The 25,400-nt window shown below is 41.3% G+C and overlaps 1 protein-coding gene across 6 annotated transcripts in view; it reads left to right on the top strand.

Moving 5' to 3' along the window:
• The window catches only part of LOC148015585 (ARM repeat superfamily protein), a 232,961-nt gene that overhangs the window by 26,871 nt on the left and 180,690 nt on the right, over window positions 1-25,400 (top strand). For 5 of the 6 annotated variants that reach the window (XR_015688455.1, XR_015688456.1, XM_087665936.1 and 2 more), the window contains exons 5-9: window positions 3,960-4,031; window positions 4,208-4,298; window positions 17,197-17,292; window positions 17,420-17,498; window positions 17,588-17,651. Coding sequence is in view for 3 of the 6 variants with exons in the window: in XM_087665936.1 (XP_087522062.1) it covers window positions 3,960-4,031; window positions 4,208-4,298; window positions 17,197-17,292; window positions 17,420-17,498; window positions 17,588-17,651 (402 nt within the window). In the remaining 3 variants the exon portion in view is untranslated. Of the gene's footprint in view, window positions 1-3,959; window positions 4,032-4,207; window positions 4,299-17,196; window positions 17,293-17,419; window positions 17,499-17,587; window positions 17,652-25,400 lie in introns of those variants that run through there. The other variant, XM_087665937.1, reaches the window with a different exon arrangement.

Genomic DNA, 25,400 nt, shown 5'->3' with positions numbered 1-25,400 from the left:
GCAGCAGTATGAAAGAGCAAGGAAACACTTTAAAAACTTACGAATTTGCGCACAATTGATGACATTGAAGAAAAATTTGCAGTTGAGAAGGCTCCAAATGTCCTTGAATGTCGATGAAGTTGATCAAATTCATCGATTTTGAGGAATTTTGCTAAATTTCACAGCAGCCCCAAAATTTTTGACAAAATTTGGTGGAATTTAGGCTCAAATGTGGAAAGGCCCAAATTTCTAACTTGAAATCGGGCAATTCTCAGCTCCAAATGGAAAATCCCTAAATATTTGGGGATTGTGTGAGAAAACCCCTAAGTTTGGCTCAATTCGGGAGAGAGATTGAAGATCTCCAAGAAAAATATTTCAATGTGAACAGGGCCTTTTTTTTGAAAATTATGCAGATTAAGGTGGGGAGCATGAATATTTTAATAATATTCATTGTTGGGGTGATGCAGATTGTTGGAGTGTAAAATGGACTGTTGGACAGAGTAATGGGACGGTTGGCTCATGTGATGCACTGACTGCCTCTTGATGGCTGCTACGAGACAGGGCAGGTCACTGGTTGGAGATTTTGAACAGCATGGCGGACAAACAATGCGCAGGCTTTCAATTGATTTTAAGGCAGGCAGTCATGCAGAGTGACTGCATCGCACCAGGTGACCCTTAAGCAGTTATTACTTGACGAGTAGATGGTGCGAAGGCTGAAGTAAGCACAGGCAGGCTGCACAAGGTGGGAAGCTGCACAGGCAGGCTGCAAAATAGATTTCCAATGTAGATAGACCACCAATAGTAGTAGCCAAGGTCAAGACTTGATGGCAGCTGCAGCGATGGCAGCTTGGGAGCAAAGTGGCGGCTGATAAAGAGGTATGGCTCTGATACCACTGTTAGGTTAGGATTTAGTAGCATGTACACACTCACAATGAAGAAGTTAACAAGAGAGTAGAGAGTGTTGGAAGGTCACATCCACCATGTGAGAATGATAATGAAGGTACAATCCCTAACCAAAACTACAGACGAACAAGATAAGTGCAGGAAGTGATACCTCTTCTCTCTCCTTAGTTGTGGTCTTTCTCTCCATGATCGCTTTGTGTACATTCTCTCTCCATGACACCAACATCTTTTTATTTGTTCAACACATTACCAAAGATGAATGTCAAAGGTAATGTTAATTAACATTAACAATAACATTAGTATTGTGGCAACAATGATAGTAACATTAAATACAATCATTAACATTAAATGTTAATATAATAATTAACATTACATGTGAAATTGACATTAAATGTAATGGTCACATTAAAGTTAAGTGTCACTGTTAAAGCAAAAATGTTGATACCCATACGGGTTAGACGAGTTCGGCTACCGATGGTGAAACTATTCTTCCTTCTTAGATAGGGTGGTAAATAATCTAATTTGACACATTATAGCAAGCATGAAATTCACATAAATTGAAAATACAAATGCTACCATTTAGTCTTGGACATTACACACCTAGTTGGCCCCAAAACTGGTATTCCTTGTGGTATTTCTTTAACTTGCATTGCTAAAGGTTGAAATACACTGAGACCTAGCTTGATCTCCTTCAATCTTCAATACATTTTTTTGTCATGGCAACCAACAAGCCTTCAAAGCAATTTGCCCCTTGGTTTGCTTGGGATTTGGTCTTCAATTTGCTCCTTGGATGACCAATTCTACCCCAAACTTAATATTGGCTGGTTGGCCTCTTGAAATTTTCTAAAATCCCCAAATTTCAGTTGCTGAATTTCAAGTACTAGATTCCAATTTTGGAGAACTCTTCCTAGGGTGGTTGGCGAACCCTAATTTTTGCTATGATTTAGGGTTTAGCAGCAGAAATTTTCCAATTGCACCTCAACATCTATAGGAGCCCTACATGCAGTCACCTGCCCTTGTGAGTCCCAAATTTACTGTCACTTGCTTGTAACTTGCTGTCGCATACAGTTACCTGTAGAAATTTGCTTACAAAGGGCATTACCGACTTCCAATAGCCTCTTGATTAGTTGGGGGCAACTCTTTGATAGCCTCCAATGGTTGGGCTGATCCCCAATGGTTGGAAAATTGCAGTATCATCTCTCTCTCCTCCTTTCGTAACCTCCAGAATGTTGGGATGAGGCTCGAACAACCTTTAATAGCCTATTCCTCATTTGCATGGGCAAGTTTTGCCAAGTGGCAGCCTTCTAATTGCATTTTTCAACAATTTTTAGTCCAATTAAATTAATTTTCAAAATATTTAATTTTAATACTTGCTTAGAAAATTGACTACACCAACCAACACTTAAATTGGCTAGGCCAATTTGTTATCCAAGTATTCATGAACATTTATCAACCCTTGAACTAGCACCAATTAATTAATTAATGCCTAGTTCGTAATGCCACCATCAACATTAATGGCTAATAAAATTATCTAGGCTTAAATCTATCACCAAGTACCACCTAGTACTTGATTAATATAAGTTATTACAACTTTTGCCTTTGACATCCATTGACTTCTTAGAGTCCTTCGCTTGTCATTGTGAAATAACTAACTTGCATATCACATGCACCTCACATTTGCACATTTGATTAACACTTAATCAAATGCTAAGCAAAGTATCAAAATTTCATGTCCTAGTGGTATCAAGTGTAAAGCATCATGGTTTCGTGAGCAAAAGTGGTTTTATGCACATCATTGATTCTTGCCTATGATAATAGGTTGATGCTTTGATAGAAATGAAACATCCACCTAGGATCCAACTTGCTCATGAGATGTGATACAAGCTATACGGACAGATATAAAGGGACTTGGGGTCATGACCATGTTTGAAGGACCGGTGTCCCATACTACCAGTCCACAACATCCTTGCATAGAGACATGTTGGCCTATGGACCAAGAGTCCAAGATTGATGATCACACACAATGATGTGTACACTGGGTCCTATAAATAGGACTCGTCTACCCTAAACCCGTAGTGTCCTTAGTGCATTTGCATGAAGTCACTTCATGACCATTGTGACCAATGCCACCAACACCCATTTGGATGTCCAAGGATGTAAAAACTGGCCACACTCACGGTCACAAGGGTTGGTATCTACACCACCAACGTAGTCATAACACACAAGTGATCCCCTAAATTCTATCTATGGGAGACCTTAACCACCCAGCCCAGGGGTGCATTTAGACAAGTGACGGAAAGCTATTATTGATGTTGTGTGTGCCAAAGAGCCTTAAACATTGAGGCTGTGAGAAGGCCAAGATTCAGCATTGATTGCCAGATTGGATGTAGACTATTATGTTAGAATAGATTTTGTAAGATCTAGGCACATCCTAAAGTTATGAAGAAGAGAGAGTAGAACCTACAACAAGACATAGCAAACATGAGAGATTTCCTTGCCCATATAATATACTACAGTCCATCTTTCCCATTGGATGAAGTTAGTGGTAGAGTACTCATCAAGATAAGATTTTACCCATATCATGCTAGCAGGGTGTAGGACATGGAGTGTGTTTCACTAGCACAATTTCTTTTTAGTTTCTGCATGATATTCAAGACATAGAACTTCTATAATATATCATGATAGTATTGTTATCACAGTCATATCCATATAACAGAGCAGGACTTAGTTTACTACATGCTGATTGGATGGTGATCAGCCCAAGTTACAAAGTGGGCTACTGCAATTCTTTTGTATTCAGAATATTAAAATACATGTGTAAAAAGCGAGCATGGATTATGCTCTTTTGATTTCTTGTGTTGTTGCTGTGGCATATTGAGTTCAAAGCATGTTAGAGGAATGTTTGCCACTGATTCTATTATGTGAATTGTAGTTCTCATTTTCTCACAATAATATCTTGTTAAATGTTTGTGAGGCTATTGCTTGTATTCATCACCTAATTGGTTCCTAAATCATCACAATAGCAATTATAGTTTGCATGATTACTTCTATGTCAAGCCTTTTACTTATGTGTGTAGGACATCAATGTGGTTTGGCAGAGGGCTGCCTCAGGGCTTATTGTTGCAATAGGCTCCCGACTGCCTGATTTGGTAAGCCAGTTCACTAATAAAGTTGCAATATCTCTAAATGAGACAGATTTAATCTTCCAAACTGACTAGTTCTTTGAGGTGATATTGTTGTCTCTTTTAGGACTTCTTAATCTATCTAAAGCTGTATTGTCACTATAAGCTTTAGCTTGTAACTGAGTTAGCTCAATGCTCTGCAGATGATGGATGAAGTGTTTTTACAGCTCACAGGAAGTGTTATATCTGCTTCAGCTGTGGTGCAAACCCTTGCTGAATTTGCGTCAAGCGAGGGTATGTAAGAATCAGTATATCTTTCTCTAAGCCTGTTCTCTGTAGTACAATCAATTGGGATTTTTTTCTTTTCGAAGAGGTTCATGGAAATAACTAAAATGCCCGTGTTGTCTAAAGAATGATATTAAGTTTAAATTATATCTACAAAACAGCACAGAAAATAAACTATGATATTTTAGGTTGATTTGCCAAATAAACTTTCTAGTCGAAATAATAGATCCTTAAGATCTGAATAATTTTTGGCCACATTATTGATTAGTTAGGATGTGTGCTTGTGCCTTTGGTGTTTGGACTCCAACATGCAGGCATTCAGTTCCTAAATAGGTGGAAACTCATGACTAGATAGGCCATGTTGGGGGCTGAAATTTAAGCATTGTCAGTGTATTGTTTGACACCTAAATGCCTAGCTAACTTTAAAAGAAAACAGATAAGAGCAAGGTAGTTCAGACTGAATGGACTGTCATGTAACAACAGGTAATGACTAAAGAACCATAGATACATGGTCATCTTTGGTGTCAAAAGAAGTTGTGGTCTATAGTTGCAAGGTATCGAGGTGCTGTGCTATTGAGAAAGCATTTAAGACTTTCTTTGGCTAGCTTTGAGACGAGATGGATGCTGTTAAAAGGACGTGCGCCGTGAATTTTTAACTTAATGCTGTTGGGACACTTGAGTTTGGACACTTGACTTATGCACATACGTGAGTCTAGGCTGAATGTGAATTGTGGTGATCAACAGTCCTAGCTTGGGTGGTGGGGGACATCGGCAAAGGTTGTGGTGAGAGGTGTGCCAATGGGATACTTGGGATAGGTCTTGGTCAAGGATATTGAATAGCCCCTTGGGAACGACTTTTAGTGCCATGGGGCTTAGGGATTTAAATGATTTAATATCTCTTAGGGATGTTAGTTGCATGCTGAATCTGGCAACAGAAATGGAAGATCTGATCCTCAAAGTTTGGCCTTAAGTGTTGCTGGTTGAGAATTACAAATCCCCTTTCTATAACCAACAAGGTCTAGGGTTTGCATGGCTATGTTGGGATGCACATTCATGCCTCAATGATTGAGGAAGGTTGCTGATGTAAATTTGGTCAATGGACAGCATAATTGGTGAGATCCAATTGTCTACAACAGGGTTGCTGCAGTCTTGCATAGATGACAGCTAGGAAAGCATTAAATGCTGCTGAGGATTGCTGCACAAGGTAGAATCAGGGTTGAAAATGCATTGCATGCTGAATTTGGCAATAGAAATTGAAGATCCGAGCTTCAAAGTTTAACCTGAAGTGTTGCTGATTGAGAACTGCTGATCCCCTTTCTATAACCAACACGGTCTTGGGTTTGCATGGCTGCGTTGGGATGCACATGCATGCCTCGATGATTGAGGAAGCTTGCTGATGTAAATTTGGTCAATGAACAGCATAATTGGTGAGATCCAATGGTCTATAACGGGGTTGATTCACATGCAATTGGAGAAGGTTTAATTTGGGCTCCTAGGGTTGCTGGTTACAAAGAATGGCAGGTGAGTTTAGAATTGTATGGAATTATGTTCGATATATAGAGTGTTGGAAAGTGTGTTGAAGAAACTTGGATGTATCCTTTGAGATCTTGATGAGCTTGTGGTGAGGCCCAGTGATCTAGCCTATTCCATTTAGTGATCTAGCCTATTCCATTTGTAACAATTTTTGAAGTTAATGTGAAAACAAATACTGGAAGGGGCACCAAGGTTTCTGGGGCCAATCAATGTTGGTTTGTCTCAATTTTCTTGATTGCAATTTAGTCCAAAGCAATAACATGGTGAGTTTCAAAATCTTAATTATTTTATGAATCAATTGTTTGCTGTAGAAGTATTAAACCAGAGTTCCATCACTCTTTTTGGTAAAAGAAACGGTGGTTTTAGATATAAGGAATTTTCATTGCTTGAATGAAGCTATGGGTTTATTGCACCCTTTTGTTCCTTGTAGATAATGATTTATGGTGTGAACATGACCTAGAGTTAAGGATGCTTATATATATATATATATATATATATATATATATATATTGGAAGCACATTATATTATTCAGCTCTTTCCTAGAATGTGTTAACCCCTAAGGCTTTGAGGATTGGAGGTACATCAGCATGGAGTGTCATTGTATGGTGTGATCCAATTGGATATGTAGGGTTTATGCTTTCCATCCAGTTGTTCAATGCTTGCTAAATCACAGTGCTGCCTTTGAGTAGAGTTTTGGGTGGAATGGAAATACTAATTGATGCAAGACTTGCAATAATCGCAGATGTAACATTCTTAAAGCCATGGGGCAAGTGACTTGCATATATATATATATATATATATATATATAGAGAGAGAGAGAGAGAGAGAGAGAGAGAGAGAGAGAGAGAGAGAGATCTCTTGCTTGTGGGGCTACAAATTGATTGGTGGTGGGGCTACAAATTGATTGGTGAATTGGTGGAGATTTTGTCAGGTTGTCATGGCCTCATTGGAAGAGAAACATGAGATAGTGGGGACAAACTAGGAATGCTAAGGAGTTCATCAGCCTAATTGATGCGCAGTTCTTCTTGTGTTGTCCTTATCCACTCCTTAACCTTGTTCATTGTGGCGAGTTATTGCACAGGGCTAGTGTAAGAACCATCCTTAGCAAGATTTTCTTTAGTGGTCTAAGGTGCAATTGTAGTAGTCTCTATGTTGGAAGTAACAACGGTTTGGGGCAGGGATGCAAGTCCTTCGCTCTTGAGCATGAGGTCAGTATTTTTCATCTCTTTTTCACATTCTTCTTACTATTTGCTGTTCCATTCATCGTGAAACCAGCCTTCCTTCTTGGAATGGGTGGTGATAATCTGATTTAAGAGTTAATTACAACAATAAATAAATGCACATAAAATGAAATACACGCTTTACCATAACATTCTTGGACAGTAGACTCCTTGTTGGCCCCAAAATTGGCGACCCTTGCGGTATTTCTTTAGCTTTCATTCAATTGGAAGGAGTACAACTCGAGATTCTTCAATCTCCTCCTGCTAACCAATTGCTCTTGCTGTCATAAATGACCAGCAAGCCTTTTGGGTCATTTGCCCCTTGATTCACCCAAGACTTCTTCTCCAATTTGACCCTTGGCTGGCCAAATGCTGCCCCAAATCAATTTGGGATGGGCTGGCTCCTGAAATTCCTTGATAATCTTCAATTATCAGCTGCTGATTTCAATCCCTTGAGCCTTCAATATCTGGCATAGATCCCAAGGTGGATGCTAAACCCTAATTTCTGCTGTAAATTAGGGTTTACTGCAGAAAATACAGATCAGGTCACCAAAAATGGCTGAGATCTCCTTCGAATGGCTAAGAATTGTTGAGAATGGCTGAGCATAGGCTGAAGGAGATGAGAGAATGCTGTAGAGAGAGAAAATTTTGAGATTTGTCGGGAATAACTGATCAAAATCAGCTGCTGCCCTGCTGTACCAATCCCAAATGGATGCACCAACAACAATAGGAGTATCAGAGACTGTGATCTTTAGGAGAAAGTGCATCAGCAGCAATTGCCAGCTTCCCAAGGTCAAGAATATGCAATCTCCATCACCAAAATGGTCTCCAATGGCTAGGAAATGGCCCCAGCTTACAGTCCAACACCTCTTCCCAACAGCTCCAAAATGAAAAAACGAGATTTCCCTCTCCCTTCAGCCCTATTTAGCCTTTCCTCCACTTGCATGGGAAAGTTTTGCCAAGTGGCAGCTTTCTTAATCCATTTTCAGCAATTTCCAACCATTTAATTATTTTTTAGAATTAATTAATTTTGAAAATTAATTCAGCTCTTAATCCATGCCAAAAAAATTGACCTTGCCCATCCAAAAATTAATTGGCTAGGCCATTTGCAACCCAAAGTGGTCCCATGCATTAATTGACCCTTGGACAAGTATTAATCCATTAATTAATGCCTAGTCCCTAGTGTCACCACTGACACTTAATGGCCAATTAATGGTCCTAGGGGCAAACGGACACCAAAATTCACCTAGAATCTAACAAATGTAACTTGTTACAACTTTTGCCTTTGACACCCATCTTTTTCACAGGGTCCTTGGGCCTTCAACTGTAAAAAAGTAGCTTGCACCTTACATGTGCATCTTTTAATTGCACATTTGATTAATCCTTTAATCAAATGTCAATTAAACATAAGCAAAGCATCAAATTTTCACGTCCTGCGACACATCGTTATAGATCCTTCAAGGTTTGCAGCTCTTGTACATACACCAAGATAGGGGTATGTTGTATGGGATACCAATTCTTGAGATTGAAAGCTAGGCCAGCATAGTCATAGGTCCCTAGACTTGAGGGAGAGCCCATTAATGGGTCAATTGCTGGGAGGTAAGTTGGATGCTCTTATGTTTGTTCTTTGTGCTTGTATGGCTTGTGTCTTGTCATGCGTGCATTTGCAGAGACCCTAATCAACCTTGATCAACAAAACCCTAGTCAACACCAATTGTGAGTTTGATTGCTAGAGAGAGAGAGAGTCCTACCCTTGATTTGAACCAAGTCATCAAAAGCACATGCCACAATGCTGCTCCAAACATTGGCATTGCTTTAGTTGACAGCCATGATGGCATTTTCAACTTCTCACTTTGCCAAGAATGCCTCTTCTACCCTAGAATGGCTAAATATTAGACTTATCTCAGTCAAACATGTTGAGAAACCACATCATTATGTACCGTACCCCTTCTTCATTCCTAATTTTGGTTTCTGTTTTCAGCCCTAAAAAGGCTTTCTAGGGCTTTCTGAGAGAGCCAGAGTGCCTCTCGAGAGACTTTAGTGAATGAGACTCCAGACTTTTTGTGCCTATATATTCGGTACCATCCGTTCATTCCACACCATTTATTCAATCTGCTAGTCACCTATCACTTCTCTCTCTTTCTCTCTCCATCTTCTCTCTTTCCACCATTATCATCGCTTGTTGCTAGGTGCTAGCCTCCACTATCATCTAGGTTGCATTTTGGTGGCAGCTTTTGTCACGGGGACATGAAATTTTGAGATTCTTTAATCTTGCTGATAACATTTGATTAATCCATTAATCAAATGTGCAAGGTTGTTTAGCACATGTGATACACATGGTAGTTATTTCATGGTAACAGGTTAAGGACCCTGAGGATGTAGTGAGTGTCAAAGGTAAAAGTTGTAATAAGTTATGCTAGTGGGGCTTTGGGTCTCAACTGGTGCTAGTTTTGACCCTAGGATAGTTGTATGGCTAATAAGTGTCAATGGTGACACTAGGGCCTATCATAAATAAATTGATTATTGCTAGTCTAAGGGTCAGCAAAGGTTGGGAACCACTCCAGGTTACAAATGGCTTAGCTAATTTAAATATGGATGGGTGCATTTAATTTTGGGCAGCGTTAGAAGGGCTGAAATTAATTTTTAGGATTATTTAAAACGTTTTTGAGGTCTAGGTCTGAACTATTTAGTTAGTCTATAGCTTGGGAGAGAGAGAGAGGGGGAGTTGTTGGTCTATTTTTTGATCAGAGAACAACAATTTGTTGCAGAAGACAGTCACCTTGGGACCTGAGCAGGTATGGGACAGTAGTGGGACACACCTTCTAGGGGTTGGGAGTCACATTGTTGATCGCAATCACATGACAACATTTGGGAGGTGCTTAGTAGTAGGTGATTGCATTAAATGCAGATTGGAGCAAGCAGCATGCAAATTTTAGGGTTTTCTCATGAATAAAATCAGATGTCTCTCTCATCTCAACTTTTTCTTACCTTCTCTAGTAATTTCTTAGAAGACTAGCATCAGTGATAACACTAGGGACTAGCATTAAAGTATTAGTGGTGACACTAGGGACTAGCATTAAATTAATTAATTAATGCTAGTCTAAGGGTCAATGGAGGTTGGGGACCACTCTTGGTTGCAAATGGTCTAGCCAATTTAATTATGGATGGGCACATTTAATTTTGGGCAGGGTTAGAAGGGTTGAAATAAATTTTCATGGTTATTTAATTATGAAAATTAATTAAATGGTTAAATAATGCTGGAAAATGGGTTTAGAAGGTTGCTACTTTTTAAAAATGCCCATGCAAACTGAGAAAACGTTTTTGGGGTTGGATCTCAGTCATTCAGTTAGTTTATAGCTTGGGGGGGAGAGAGAGGGAGCAGTTGGTCTGTTTTCTGATTAGAGAATAGCGATTTGCTAGAGAAGATGGCCATTTTGGGGGCCTCAATAGGCAGGGGACAGTAAGAAGACACCTTCTAGGGGCTGGTAGTAGGATTGTTGATCAAGTGGCATCATTTTTGAGGCGCATGGTAGTAGGTGACTGCATTAAATGCAGTTTGGAGCAGGCATCATGAAGATTTTAGGGTTTTCTCGTGAAGAAAATCAGATTTTGCTCTCATCTTGGCTTTTTCACCTTTTCTAGTAATTTTTCAAAAGATCTTAGGATTTCTCAACCATTCTTAGTAGAGCTTAGCCAGATTTGGTGGACAGTAGGAGAATTTTTGCTGTAAATCCTAAAGTTCTGCAAAAAGTAGGGTTTGATAGCCACATTGGGATGTGTGCCAATAAGAGAAGGCATTGTACATTGAAATGAGCATCTGAAATTCGTGGAATTGACAGGGATTTCAGATGCTAGCCCATCCATTGTAAATTGGGGCAGCATTTGGTGAGTTGGTGGTTCCATTTGTGCAAGTCTTGGGTGAAAATCTAGGGGCAATTGGCCCAAAATGATTGTTGATTGTATGTATAGCAAGGGGCTTTTGGATCAGCAAAGGAGATTGTGGAATCTCAACTTGTGCATTGTCCCCATTAGCAATCAAAGTTAAAGAAATACCGAAAGGGGCACCACTTTTGGGGCCAACCGGGTGTCTATTTTCGAAGATTGTTAAGGTAATGTGTACATTTCAGTTTATGCTCAGTTATTAATTGGTGTAATTAAGTGTTTGATTAGGTTTTACCACCCTATCCAAGAAGAAAGGTTGGCTCGAGCTTCCCTCCTTCTCAGCTTGCACTCCTTTCCTGCTACATGCGACAACTTCCCTGAACCCTATACCTTGTGTTTGGTGCTCAGCCCCTTCTTGTGCTAGCATCCACCTACATGGCAACAACTTCCACCTCTCAGGGGTCATCCCTCACCTTGTGTTTGGTAGCCTGGAGGTATGTTGTGCACGTGGCATCTTCATCCATCATAGGTGTCATCATCAGAGTGAGCTAGTGCTTGCATTTTCTTCTTGGCTGCTCCATCCTCCATCAAACATCGCTTCTCTAGCTGGTGTTTTCATTATTAGGGGCTGTTCATCGTTGTGCTTGGCAGTTTTTGGTGTCCCTTTAGGTGATCGTGCACCAGTCCTAGGTGGCATCCAAATTTTGCGTTTGAGCTGTCTAGGAGGTCACCTTCATGAGCCATCCATCATCAAGCCTGTGTTTTCTGAATTAGAGGCTCCTCACCTTTCGACGGTAGTCTCCTTGCTCTAGGCGACACCTCATCATCCTTGCATTTGTAGACTTAGAGGCTTCCTTGGCAATCTCCTTGCTCTAGGGCATCTTTTGTGCTATAGTACCTTGTATCAGATTCACTTCATTATTTCATGCCTTTGTCATTTTATTCATCTGAGTTTCGCTTCTCTTCTCAGTGTTTGTTGTACACACATTGTGTTTCTCCTTGCAAACCCTATTCTCTCTTTCGTGCTTAGTCATTTCTTGACAAGCCATATTTTTGTAAGGCTTGCATGCTTGAATATTTGAGATGAAGAGTGAATTGGCAAGTTTCACTTGCCTAAAATCCATACATAAATCATGCATTTTTCAGCCTTTTTTAATTATTGGGCTGCCCTTGGATAGTAAATATGGCCTATCCAAGCATTAAGGCCTGCCCCAACATTGAATGCTTTAAGTGGCTGCCCAAATTTTTGGCCTACCCACTCAAAATTAATATTCTAAGCACTATGAAATCAGCATATTTAAAAAGTTCCATTTTTAATCTTTAGCAGTGTGCATCATGCCCAAAGGGCCAAAGTGAATTCACATGCTTATAACATATGATGAGGATATAATGAGGCTCTAGAGTAGCAACATATTTATGTTTCAGAGATCCTCATCTTTATTTAGATAGACGTCATTCACATTTTTAGAGGAAGATGGGAGAGATTGCAAAAGGTGTATCAGATTCTATGCGCACCCCTTTGCCTCCATCAATGGCCAAGCGTATGCTTGCAAGACATACAATAATTATTATACTGCTGATTGTGACATTTAATAAGGAGTAAGTACACATGAGAAGTCGGATGCTTTCTCATTGGGATCTGACAGTAGTAATTGTAGTCTAGGATTGCAAGGAAGCCAGGATGCCTAGCATATGCTTGGAAAAGCAAATTGGTACAACCAATCTATATGTAATAGATGGGTTGTTAGTTGTTGACATCCTTACTCTAAGTCATATTTGGTGCAGTAAGACGGAGCACTATTCTATACATTATACCCAACATAATCATAATTAGAACCCATCCATGTGCATAGCGTCTGTAGCCTAAATTTGAAATGACTCTCAACTTCCTATTGTTAGATTTCATGATTATGAGGTTCGGGAATAAATTTATTCTTGCTTGCAAGATATGTAAATAAGACAAGCTAAGAATGCTAAATACAGCTATAGATGTCAGATCCATTGTAAAGGAATGTAATGTTTTGAGCTTCCTCACTGTCTTGAAGTGTGCAGGTTAGCCATAGTTGCCTCTATACGACGTACGATACTGTCCGTACCATACAATTAGTACGGTACCATACGGTATGTATTCGTATATTTTGGGCCTATTTGGGCCACCTCACCTGTGCGTCTTGCATCCTGCATCCCACGTTCCTTGTGCCCCCGCCTTTACTCTTGCATATTCCACTTGTCTGCGTGGCACTTTTTGGGCGGGGGTGGGAAGCCTTGGATACCTCATCCCACCCCCTTTCCCAACCATGCACTCCCCCCCTAGCCCTCTTTGGATTCCTTCCAGCTGGTAGCCCTCTCTTTAATTGTTGACCCCTCTTTGAATGTCTGAACTTTGACCCTTCTCTCATCTACAAAAGGTGCTTCTCTCCTCCATGCTTCCACACCAATTCAGCAAGCACTTACCATTCTCATCTTCCTCTCTTGGATCTTGATTCTTAAATGGACTTGTGATTTGTCATTCTCAAATCTCATCTCCCATCCGCTCTTTCCCGCACCCTATCGAAGCATTTGCCATTCTCCAATCTCATCTCCCAATCCCCTCTATCCTGCACCCTATCAAAGCATTTGCCATTCTCATCTCCCATCCCCTCTCTCTCACTCTTGCTCTTTCAACTTTACTCCAACCCTCGGGCCTCTCGAGTCTCCCTCCCTTTCAACTTTCAAGACTTAAAGTTTCAAGAGTTGAGACTCAAGCATCTCACTCACACACGCATATACACACATTCTCTCTCTCTCTCTCTCTCTCTCTCGGGTCTCTTTATCCGTCATCGGTACCATGATTGGTGAGAAGCACGAGGCCTTCAATTTACATGTGATCCATGTGGAGAGGGACACAAAGAAGTCCAACTCCCACCATTGGACATGCAAGTATTGCGGGAAGCGCTATACAAGTGGTGCAACTCGGCTTCTCGAACATCTTTCCTAGACTGGGGGGCAAGTTGCTACATGTAAGGAGATCCCTCAAAACATTACGGAGATTCTCGCCAAGATGAGAGGGGGATTCACAAGAGGAGGAGGAAGTGACTTATCGGCACCAACTCCTTATGCCTACTAACAAGGAAGCATCAAATGTGGGTATATCTTCAACCGATTCGGGAGAGGCCTCTACCATTGGTGGTGGGGCTCCACATTCACATCCGGCTCCAGCAAAAGATAAAGAGTAGAGGCTCATGTGGTGCCGGAGAGACAATCCTCTCTCTCTCAAGCTTCCAGTCATGTGCGTGGATGGGTTGCCTTTCTTGGAGAAAGGCAATGACTTGTGGACATTGAAATTGCACGTATGGTAATTGAGTGCAATCTTGCATTCAATGTCCTAAAGCAAGAGCAATGGAAGTAGATGGTAAAAGCTATTGCCAATGTGGGTCCTTGTGAAGGATGGACCGGTGTTACATACAGTGACATGAGGATTAAAAAGATTGATGAAGAGAGCCCTTGATCCTATTCGGGCCGCATGGATAAAATATGGTTGGTTCATTCTCACCGACGGATGGAGTGATCGTAAGAAACAGGGCATCATCAACATACTCATCTTATGTCCACTCAGTACTTACTTTTTGCAGGCCCTAGATATCGGCAAGAGGGGAAGGAAAACGACGAGCGTATTCATCTATCGCCACATTCTACAAGCTATCATTGAGGTATACATTGCCTTTTAAATTTGTTTCGCTTTCTTTCATTATGATAATTGATTTAGGTATTACTATCTATCTTGCTATTCTAATTTCTCTCTAGTATCTATCTCGATTCTCTCTTTCCCCTCGGGCTGCAGGGCTCCCAACCCCCATTCTCTTCATTTTTGAATCTTGAAAGTTGAAATTTGAAACTTAAAAGGCTCAAGTTTCAACTCTCTCTTTCTTTCTCTGATCTCCAAGTATTGTTAGTATACTTGCTTGTAATTTGTAATTGTGGTTGTAGGTGGGCCCCTCAAATGTGGTGCAAGTTGTTATCGACGATGCATCGAATTGTCGGTGCATGGGCCATTTGCTTGAGGCCGAGTTTCCTACGATTGTGTGGACTCCATGTACAATTCATTGTTTGGACTTGCTCGTGGAGGATATTGGAAAGCTCAAGTGGGTGAAGAGGGTGGTCCGCAAAGCTACATCAATTGTCACATTCTTCACTGTAAAGCTAAAGGTGCTTGCGATGTATTGTGAGCATAGCACATTGGAGTTGAAGAAGCCTTCTTCAACTCGCTTTGCTTACATGTGGTTATTGCTGGATCCCCTTTGTGAGGTGCGGTCCGCCTTGCGCCAGACAGTGGTGTCCACTCTATGGAATGAGTGGGATGAGCATGAGACAAAGGAGACCAAAGCCATGCAGTGCTTGTGCCTTAATGAGCAGTTTTGGTAAATAGTCCGTGCCGTTGTCATTGTCATGACTCCCTTTTATAGGGTGTTACGTATAAGTGATTGCGAGGGGTCCACCATGGGCCTTCTCGTTCGCTTTCTTAGGGCGGTATTCGTGGAGGCATTTGCTTGTACAATGATCATAGAGACACAGCGTGCACATGTTTTAGAGATAGCTGAGAGGAGATGGGCATGGATGCATAAGCCCATCCATGGTTTTGCCACATTGGTACATCCGGTCTACAAGTCATCGGTGGTCATGGATGATAGAGAGTTCCGTTCGGACCAACTTGCTTGTTTGACTTGTGTGGTCCTTGTGGATGATCACAATGCAGCGTTGGAGGAGCTAGGATGCTATGCAGATCAGAGAGGGCATGTGGCTTTTGCTTCTCCCACTTGTTGGAGGAGAGAGTTACTTGTGAAGCCTTTATTTTGGTGGCAAAACTTTTGATATGCATTGGAGACCCTTCAGCCCTAAGCCATGAGGGTCCTTGCCCAGGATTGCTCTTTGGGTGCGTGTGAGAGAAATTGGAGTGACTATTCTCTCATTCACACAAAGATTTGTAATCGTCTTAGTACACGACAGTTAGAGTGGCTAGTCTATTGCCACACTAACTTATGCATGATGAGGGCTATGATGAGCATGGGTAGTCCGAAGCAAGTAAAGTTCAAACACTTAACCATAACATTTAAAATTTGTTGTTTTAAACTTTGAAATTTGAAGTTTATACTTTACAATTTAGACTTTAGCATTTACAATGATCAATCTTATGTGCATCACTACATTGTGTAGGTGAATGTTGATACATTCAAGTTGACGGGCGATACTCTTCCAAGTATACATTAGGAGGTGGACGAGGAGGAGGAGATGATTTTTGCAGAGCTCTATAGAGAGCTTATAGCAACAGATACTCGCGACACTTGCAGTCAGTGTGCTCGCGGGCTAGGAGTTCGAGTAGGTGGTAGCAAGGGCATGATCATTCGACGCCCTCTATCATCGAGGAGGGGTGGTTCGAGTGGCTTGCAAACATATGTAAGGCGAGGCTCTAGTAGCTCACATCTTGGGCCTCATGATGACATCCCCCCCTTGCCTACACAACAGCCACCTAGGGAGCCATCATTTGATGGTAACCTCATTAGTGAGGATGACTATGAGTGTGTCTCATCATCCGATGCCGAGGAGTCATATTCAGACTCTCTTGATGAGCACTCAGATGGTTATGATGATGATGACGATGATGATGGTGATGCCTCATCATAGATTCATAGGTCTCTCTCTTTTTTGTATTGGATATACTAAACTGTAGTTGTATCGCATGTTTTGCGCAGCCCATGCAACTGCGATGGTCACCCTCATGTATTCATCTTATTCTATAATGAAATGGCTATTTCCACTTGAAACATGTATTATATGATCTATCATTTAAAGATTTATGGTTTTTGTTATTTAAAAAATCATCTTAATTTTTTTTTCATACTAATATCGTACTATACCTTATAAAATCATAAGGTACCATTTAATACTGTATTTTATCGTACCATACCATATCGTACCTTTCGTACCTGACAACTATGAGGTTAGCATACTTCATTTCAGCTTACTGGATCTGTCTGATGAATTGCAGCTTGTGGCTTTATGCAGCTAATATATTACTGATATTATCTTTGACATGTAAATTTTGCACTTTGGAATCCTGAATCATTTGAAAGTTGAAGACTTGGTTATTTTGTATATATGCAAGCTTTAACAAGTTGCTGTCAGATATCTTTTAAGTGTTAAATCTGCCTTCCATATTTGCAAAGTTACCTGCTCTAATTTCTGGAAGCTCTCCCATAACTTCTGATATTTCAATGTTCATATCTTAAATGCAAAGCCACTAAATTCACTCCACGAGCAAAAGGTGTTTTCTCTCGCGTGCTACCTCTACTTGGATGTGTCAAGGATGGCCAGCGTGCTATTTTTTCTGCTGGTATGCTCTTTGATAAAAAAGCTACTTCATGGTGGAGGATGTTCTGTTTTTTCAGTTGTCAAGCAATCAGCAATGGCTATTGTACTGGCCACAAACTGATACTACTATAACTATTTTTTGCAAACAGCTTTTAAGCAATGGTGTTGGGCAATATCACAGTATTATGATGATTTTCCAACAGCTCCTCCTCTTGATGGTGACACTATGTAAGTGCATTTATAACCATAATCAGAGTTTCATTTTGGACTATCAGAAAAGTAGCAGATTCATCAACTGTTTATTGTTTTTGAACCAGTGCTTTTCTTCATTCTGCATTTGAGTTATTTCTTGGATCTTGGGTCGCATCACGGGAGTCCAAGGTATGTACAGGGTCCTCAAAATTAAACTATGATAATAGTTGATATGTGCATCTCTTTGAACATAGTAAGTGAAGGTGCAGATTTTCTAAGATTGATTTGCGTAGAACTGGTGTCAAATCTACATGTCTCATTCTCAAGAAAATGTTGGGTCTCTATATCAAATGTGACTAATCACAAACAACGTCAAAGTATTACCCAACAGAACAGCTGGAGACAGCAGGGTACCGAGGCCAGTAAGAAGCCACCTGGCATGAAGGTCGATGTCGAGGGGCTGGTGGTCATATGAAATATGTGGCCTGATAGCTCCAAGTGCAATTAAATCTGGCCTTCGGCCTTCACTAGTTTTGAAGTGATCCCATGTTTTTGCATAAATGAGCAGTCTAATGTACATCAGTGAGTGTGTGAATCAACTTCATTGCATACAATTGTCCAGTAGGCTGCCCTGTCTCTGGGAGGTTAGCCCGCAAGGTGTTTTGTCTTTTCTTTATTGGTGGAGTGAGATGTTTACTTAACCTCCATATCATCCAAAGTATCCGTTCAATTCTCTTTGACATCATTGACAAAATTGTCCTTTCTCCGAAAACGTATCAAAACAAAATTCCCCTAGCAAGATAAATTTAATCGGATTGCTTGATATGGCATGCAATTGGTACATGACGCTGTCATTCCTGGGCAGTCCTATCTTTATTCTTTCTGTTGCATACGCCAACACTTTCAGGTGCCTACAGGCTATAGCCAGACCTGGTGGACCTTGCAGGAGTAGCTTCAGCGCTATAATCTGTTGTGTGCTTTTCAGCCTACTTCACCCTTTCAGGATTGGATGTTTGTGAAACCTGATGATTTTCAGAAAAGGTTCGCTAATCAGATCTACCACAAGATGGTAGGACAAGCAATGGGTTACTGAGAAAGCTAATAAAGTGCGGCATGCCCGTGATAGTAGAGAGAAATGGCAGGATAGATTTCTTTTATTGTGGAGGTCCAAGATTCCCTATTAGGGAAAAGTCTTCATGTGGAGGTTGCTGATTAGTGATCTTCTGATAGGGGATGTCTTGCATGCCCGCAAGATCTCCCTGGGCCTTTGTATGTCTTACACTACTTGTGATGAGACACCGATTCATCTCTTCATCTCTTGCCCCTTGGCAAGATAGATTTCGAGCGTTGTTTCCTGTGGGTGGACCTCAGTGACTCAATACAAGCAAACAGCCGCTTGTTCTTGGGTATTGGGCAAGATGCCTTCATTGTTTGCTTTGCAAATGGATCATCCTTGCCTTTTCCACTTTCTCAGATGGAGAGCTCTTTGGCGCATTTGGCGTACCTATAATGCCTTATATTTTTGATTCAACCTCGGGTATTCGTGGTCATTTGGCTTGGTGTTCGAGGATTACTCTCATGACGGGTTTCCTCTATGGCTTTAGCGGATCCAATCCTCCTTGATGTGGTTGCTTCTTGGTTGGATATTGTTCGCTCCACTCCTATTGTGCTGTTTGCATGATATTTGTGTCTTATGTTCTAGTAGTCTTTTGGCTTTGACTTGTGATTAACAGGATTTTCATGGCTGGCCAAAAGGCCTCATGTGAGAGTTGTATCCATTCTGTTTGGTGGAGGCCCGATGTAAAAATTTCCATATAATAATATATATTTATTCATGGAGAGAGAGAGAGAGATGTGGGTTTGACTCACACCTACGCTCACAGAGGAGTGTCGGTGATCTTCAGTAGGACATTGGGGCACTTTTAACTCTCAGTACGAGAGGTTTTTTCCCCCTGATTTATTTCTTTTATTTTATGTGCCTATATTACACAGTTTTAGGTACTTATTGTGTTTCACTCTTTGGGTGTGAACACCCTCTTACAACCCTAAGGTTTAAGGGTTATACTTTGTACTTGCAACTTACACTTCAGATTAGTGCATTGGGTGTAGTGATCTCACACTCTACACTGTCTATTGTACTCTCAGTTGAGCTTTGTTCTCTTCCTCTCACATTTGGTATCAGAGCTGGTCCTCAGCTCAGATAGTGGCCAGTTGATCTCCTTAGCATTTTGCCCCACTTGCTAGTGCAGCCACAATTGTGGTAGATTCGCTTGCAGCTCCAGTTCTTTGCGCTCCTTCCTGGAGGTGTCGGCAGCTCCTTCCGCCCTATGTAGTGCCCTAGGGAGCGCTTCTGTGCTACGCCTTGGCTCGACATGCCCACTTGTTCCACACGCCGTCTACCAGTTGCATCTGAAGCGCTGCCAGCTCCTGCGCAGTTGGTTCAACTTGCCGCCTGCCTCACACCTGTGCCACCCGTCTACTCTAGTTCGCCCACCTGCTCCAGTCTGCTTTGTGCCACCAGCTTGCTCGCCAAGTCATCCAGAAGTTGTCTGACAGTCCAGGTCGACTTTGGAAATCAGGGTAAAAAGAAATTATTATTATTTTTAAGAAAATTCAGATTTACTTCTTTGGAAGGGGCTTGTTGCCCAAGCGGGCATTTGCAGTTTTGGTACGTGTTTGGGACACAATTAGTGCAGAAATTTTGTGCATTTGGGGCCAGACATTTGGAGCTTTTGCAATCAGCTTAGTGATTGACACATGTACATTTGTCACAGTTTGAAATAGACTGATTTTGCACATTTTGGGATAAGAAACTTTGGGGCTTTTGCATTTTGAGTGCTGCTGAGCATTTATTGCACCTGGACAGCGTGATTTTCAGACAGTTTTGACAGAGTGATTAAGTTTGCTAATCACAACAAAGTACTTGCTGTTATTTCTGGAAATTATGAGATTTCTAGGTTTGTCCAGCTTGAGATATTGCTCTTTTGCTCTCAGGTGATGTATTTACATATGTATCCAAGGAGGATAGGTTGGATGGTAACAACTATTCCCTTTGGTCCTTCATGATGAAGAATGTGGTGATTGTAAAGAATCTTTGGGATTATGTCAGCGGTGAAGAAGCTAGACCTGGAGTTGTCGATCTCATTTCATGTGCATTTGGGGCGGCCTGGACCTGTTTTTTGTGTTGCAAGCAGGCAGCCCCAGATCACGATACATCCCCCCTCCATGGCTTTTTGCCCCCATCCCCCCTAGACCGCCTTGAGAGGCTTGTATACTTGATATATCTATGACTCTGATTAGCTCCAGCTAGTCTGTTGAGGATGAGCACTTCCTTGTACTCAGGTTTTTTTGGAAGTTATATAATTAGCCACACTTTATTTGCCAAAAAAAAAAGACTCGGAGTTGTGGCTCTTGCTACTCCTTCTCTAGGAGGATGTGTACAACAAGCAACTTAGCCTGTTCAGCCCGCTCCAGCTCAGCCACTTCCCTAGAGATCAGCAACACAAAAGGCATGGGATACAGGGGATGCACAAGCTTTGTTGCTGATTGCATTGGCAGTTCAACGGTCTATCATTTTTCACATTCGGTCTGCAGCATCTTTTTGAGAAGCATGGCTGACATTAGAGCATATGTTTGCTGGAAAGAATGAGACATCTCTTTCTTGAAGAAAGAGCTTGAGACTATAAAGATGGATATGGGTGATTCTATGCAGGATCATCTAAATAAAATTCAGGAATTGCGTGAATAACTTATGAATGTAGATGAGTATTACTTAGATGCGTAGTTGATATCTACTACCTTGAATTCATTGCCGCCCTCGTACTTGGCCTTTCATATAGCCTTGAACCTCACCATGAGGATTTTCCCATGGCCTTTTACTTTCCTTCAGCTGGTCAGTTTGCCTCAGAGGAGGAGCAGACAAGAAAGAATAGTGGTGTGGATGTTATAGCCTCTGAGCAGGCTTTTATGACAAGACAGAAGAGCAAGGGCAGCCAAGCAAAGAATGCTCCGTAGAGCTTTGGGACTTCGGGCACTTCACAGGGCATTAAGAAATAGAGGGGCATGCAAGCCAAGAAGGGCAAGTGCCACTATTGCCAGAAGCCAGGACACTACATTATTGAATATAGAAAGCGCATAGCCAAGGAGGAGTCAGGGATATCTGTTTCTGATGCACCTTCTACTACTACTACTGAGTCTGCGTTCTTTGTTACAGACAAGGACTATTGTTTTTACATATGCATTTATGACTCTTTTTGGGATGATAAAGCTTTTAGCTCCACTGCGGACGTGAGCGCATGGTTTTTTGATAGTGGTGCTTCCAGGTACATCACATCTTGTAGAGATTTGTTTGCGCCTGTTATTGTAGCTCTGGTTTGCAAGTCTGTACAGTGTGTCAACAATGCATCATACCCTGTTAGAGGCACTGGGGAGATTGTGTTGACAGCCATTGATGGCTCTATTCTCTGCTTGCAGGTGAAGGGAAGAGAGTGCGCAATGGAGTGCGAGATAGAGGCGTGAGCAGCAGAGTTGAGAGTTAGAGAGAGTGAATGCTGAGATAGGTGTACGAGACTGTGATGGTACACAAAGAATAAAAGAATGTATTTATATGTTAGAATACATAAGGGTGTGTTCACACCCATATGACTATATACACGACGACGAAGGGACTTTACACCCAACAATACAAAGGGACTTTACACCCAGCAACGTCCCACTTAAAGACCCGAAGTGATACCTTTAAGCTAATCAACTCCCACTAAACGAATGCAATGCTCATGTTGAGCCTTTGCAAGACACTTAGTGAGAACATTTGCAGGGTTATCTTGGGTTTTGACCTTAGTCAGTGTGACAAGACCATCATCCAAGACATGTCGAATGAAGTGGTACCGAACATCTATGTTTTTGGTACGTGCATGGAGCATGGCATTCTTAGCTAGACATACTACACTCTGGCTATCACAATCAAGCATTGGAGTACGTGAAGAAATACCAAAATCCTTGACCAGACGGCCAAGCCAAATAGCTTCCTTAGAAGCTTTTGTGGCTGAAATATATTCAGCTTCTGTAGTACTCAATGCCACAATTTTTTGTAATCTTGAACACCAAGAGATAGCTCCACCAGCCAAAGTCAAAACATACCCATTGGTAGATTTCCTAGTGTTAAGATTTCTTGCCATGTCCGAATCTCAAAATCCCTGCAACTCTAGTGAACCCTTTCCATAGCGTATACACTTTTCTTGTGTACCTTTCAAGTATCCGAAGATACGTTTCACTGCTTCCCAGTGTGGCTTGCCAGGGTTAGACATGAATCTACTAACAACTCTCACTGCATGAGCAATGTCAGGGCAAGTTACAACCATGGCACACATCAAAGATCCACAAGCTGATGCATAAGGTATACCCTTCATTACACTAGCAGCTGCATCATCCTTAGGGCAGTCAATCTTGCTAAGCTTTGTATGTTGCGGTATAGGCACACCAAGAGGCTTAGCATCAGTCATATTAAACTTGTCAAGTACTTTGCTGATGTACTTGTCTTGTGAGAGAAACAACAAACGCTACCCTCTTATCTCTTTTAATGCGCATGCCCAAAATGTGTTTAGCTGCTCCCAAATCTTTCATGGAGAAGGCTGAACTCAGCTGCCTTTTAAGAGCATTCAAAGTACTCTTATGCTGTCTTGCAATCAGCAGGTTATCCACATATAAAATCAGCACAATAATGCTTCTATCATCAGCCTTTTTAGTGTATAAGCAGTGATTTGCATGACTGCGTTTAAATCCATGGCTGAGCATAAAGGTATCAAATTTTTTGTACCATTGTCTAGGGGCTTGTTTCAGCCCATATAAACTGCGTTTCAGCTTACAAACCAAATGCTCTTTTCTTGGAGTAGCAAATCCTTCTAGCTGCTTCATGTACATCTCTTCATCCAAGTCACCATGAAGAAAAGTAGTCTTCACATCCATTTGATCCAGCTCTAAATCCAAGGATGCAGTGAGAACAAATAAAATACGAAGCGTAGTCATCTTCACCACTGGTGAAAAGACCTCCTGGAAGTCTATGCCTTCCTTCTGTGTATAGCCCTTAGCAACCAGCCGTGCCTTGTACTTGGGCTTTCCATCAATACATTTCACTTTGTCAACCCATTTATTAGGAACAGTTTTCTTATCCTTGGGCAAAGGTACAAGCTTCCATGTGTTATTTGCATATAGAGACTTCATCTCTTCTTGCATAGCAAGCTCCCGCTTTCTCTCGTTTTCACATGACTGTGCCTCTTTAAATGTCTGAGGCTCACCCTCATCAGTCAACAAAATGCAATCCGAGGATGGCTGAAACCTCTATGGCTGCCTTCTGACACGTGTAGACCGTTTTACCCAATGATCTATATTATCAGGCAGTGGGCCTACATCCTGACGAATGTGCACACCATTGCCAAGTGGCTTATTTTCAGCATTTTCTTGCTGCTGTAATCTGTTTTCAGCGTGTTCTTCTTGTTGTCCTATTTCATCTTGTGCATCGACGTGCTGTCCATGATCTTCTAGCTGTAGCACTATAGGTTGTTGCTCATTTTCAGCATCAAAAGGGACAGAACTTTCAGGTAATGGCTGGTTGTTCATGCTGAAATTTGACCTTCTTTTTGTCAAGATTACCATGTGTAGCATTTTTCAGCAACTTTGCCTCATTAAATACTACGTCTTGGCTGCATACTATCTTCCTGCCCTGAGGAAGCCAAACTCTATAACCCATCTCTCCCTCATCTCCATATCCCATGAAGATGCTCTTAATGGATTTCATGTCTAGTTTGGTCCTTTGTTCTACAGGTACATGCACAAAGGCATCACAACCAAAGACACGCAAATGGTCATATGAAGCAGGTTTGCCAGACCAAACCTCTTCAGGAATGCCATTTTCCAATGCACGATTGGGATTGCAATTGCATACATGAACTGCAGTTTTAAGAGTCTCTCCCCAAAACTATTGCGGGAGATTAGTTGTGGATAGCACGCATCTGACTCTCTCACAAAGTGTGCGATTATATCTTTTAGCCACGCCATTTGATGCAGGATTATAAGGGGCTGTCAACTCCTTCTTAATGCCATGCATATCACAAAACTTGTTAAATTCATTTGAGACATACTCACCCCTGTTATCTGTTCTTATGGCTTTCAACTTATGCCCTTTTTGTGTGGTAACAAAAGCATGAAACTTTTTAAAAGCATCCAATACTTCCTTTTTGCTCTTATGTACATACACCCATGACTTTCTACTGAAATCATCAATGAAAGTAACAAAGTAGCGTGCACCCCCATACGAATTAGCAAGCATAGTGCACACATTAGAGTGTACTAAGTCAAGAGCATTAGACTTCCTAATGACACCAGAGTAAGAAGGAGACTTCACATGTTTTCCATATGAGCAATCATTACAAAATTCGAGACCAGAGCCTTTTACATCAAATCTCCCTAAAGAGGAGAGAACCGGAAGGCCTTTTTGGCTCATAAGACCAAGTCTTTTGTGCCAAAGCTCCATCTATGAATGGACTTCAGCCACAGCGAAGAACTTGCCAGGTAATACTTTACAATGCAAGTAATATAAAGTCTTTCTTTTGCTGCCTTTAACAATCAGCATAGGTCCCTTATGGACCTTCCAAGATCCACCACCAAAGGTTGTAAAATACCCTCTAGCATCAAGCTGCCCAAGTGATAGTAGACTTTTCTTTATGGTAGGTACAAATTTGACATCTTGCAAAATCAGCTCTTGGCCATTTTCAAGGGCCAACTGAATGTTGCCAATACCCTCTATCTCACATGCATAGTTATTACCCAAGTAAACCTTGCCTAGGCAACCTGTAGTGTATTTAGAAAATGACTCCAAAGAGGGGGTAACATGAAAAGAGGCACCACTGTCCACTATCCATGATTGTGACAACCCATTATGAA

This window comes from Lygodium microphyllum, chromosome 24 (assembly GCF_053477565.2).
Source record: "Lygodium microphyllum isolate KBCC chromosome 24, Lygodium_microphyllum_v1.1.10, whole genome shotgun sequence".
Taxonomy (NCBI): domain Eukaryota; kingdom Viridiplantae; phylum Streptophyta; class Polypodiopsida; order Schizaeales; family Lygodiaceae; genus Lygodium; species Lygodium microphyllum.
This window is presented reverse-complemented; position numbering and strand designations above follow the sequence as displayed.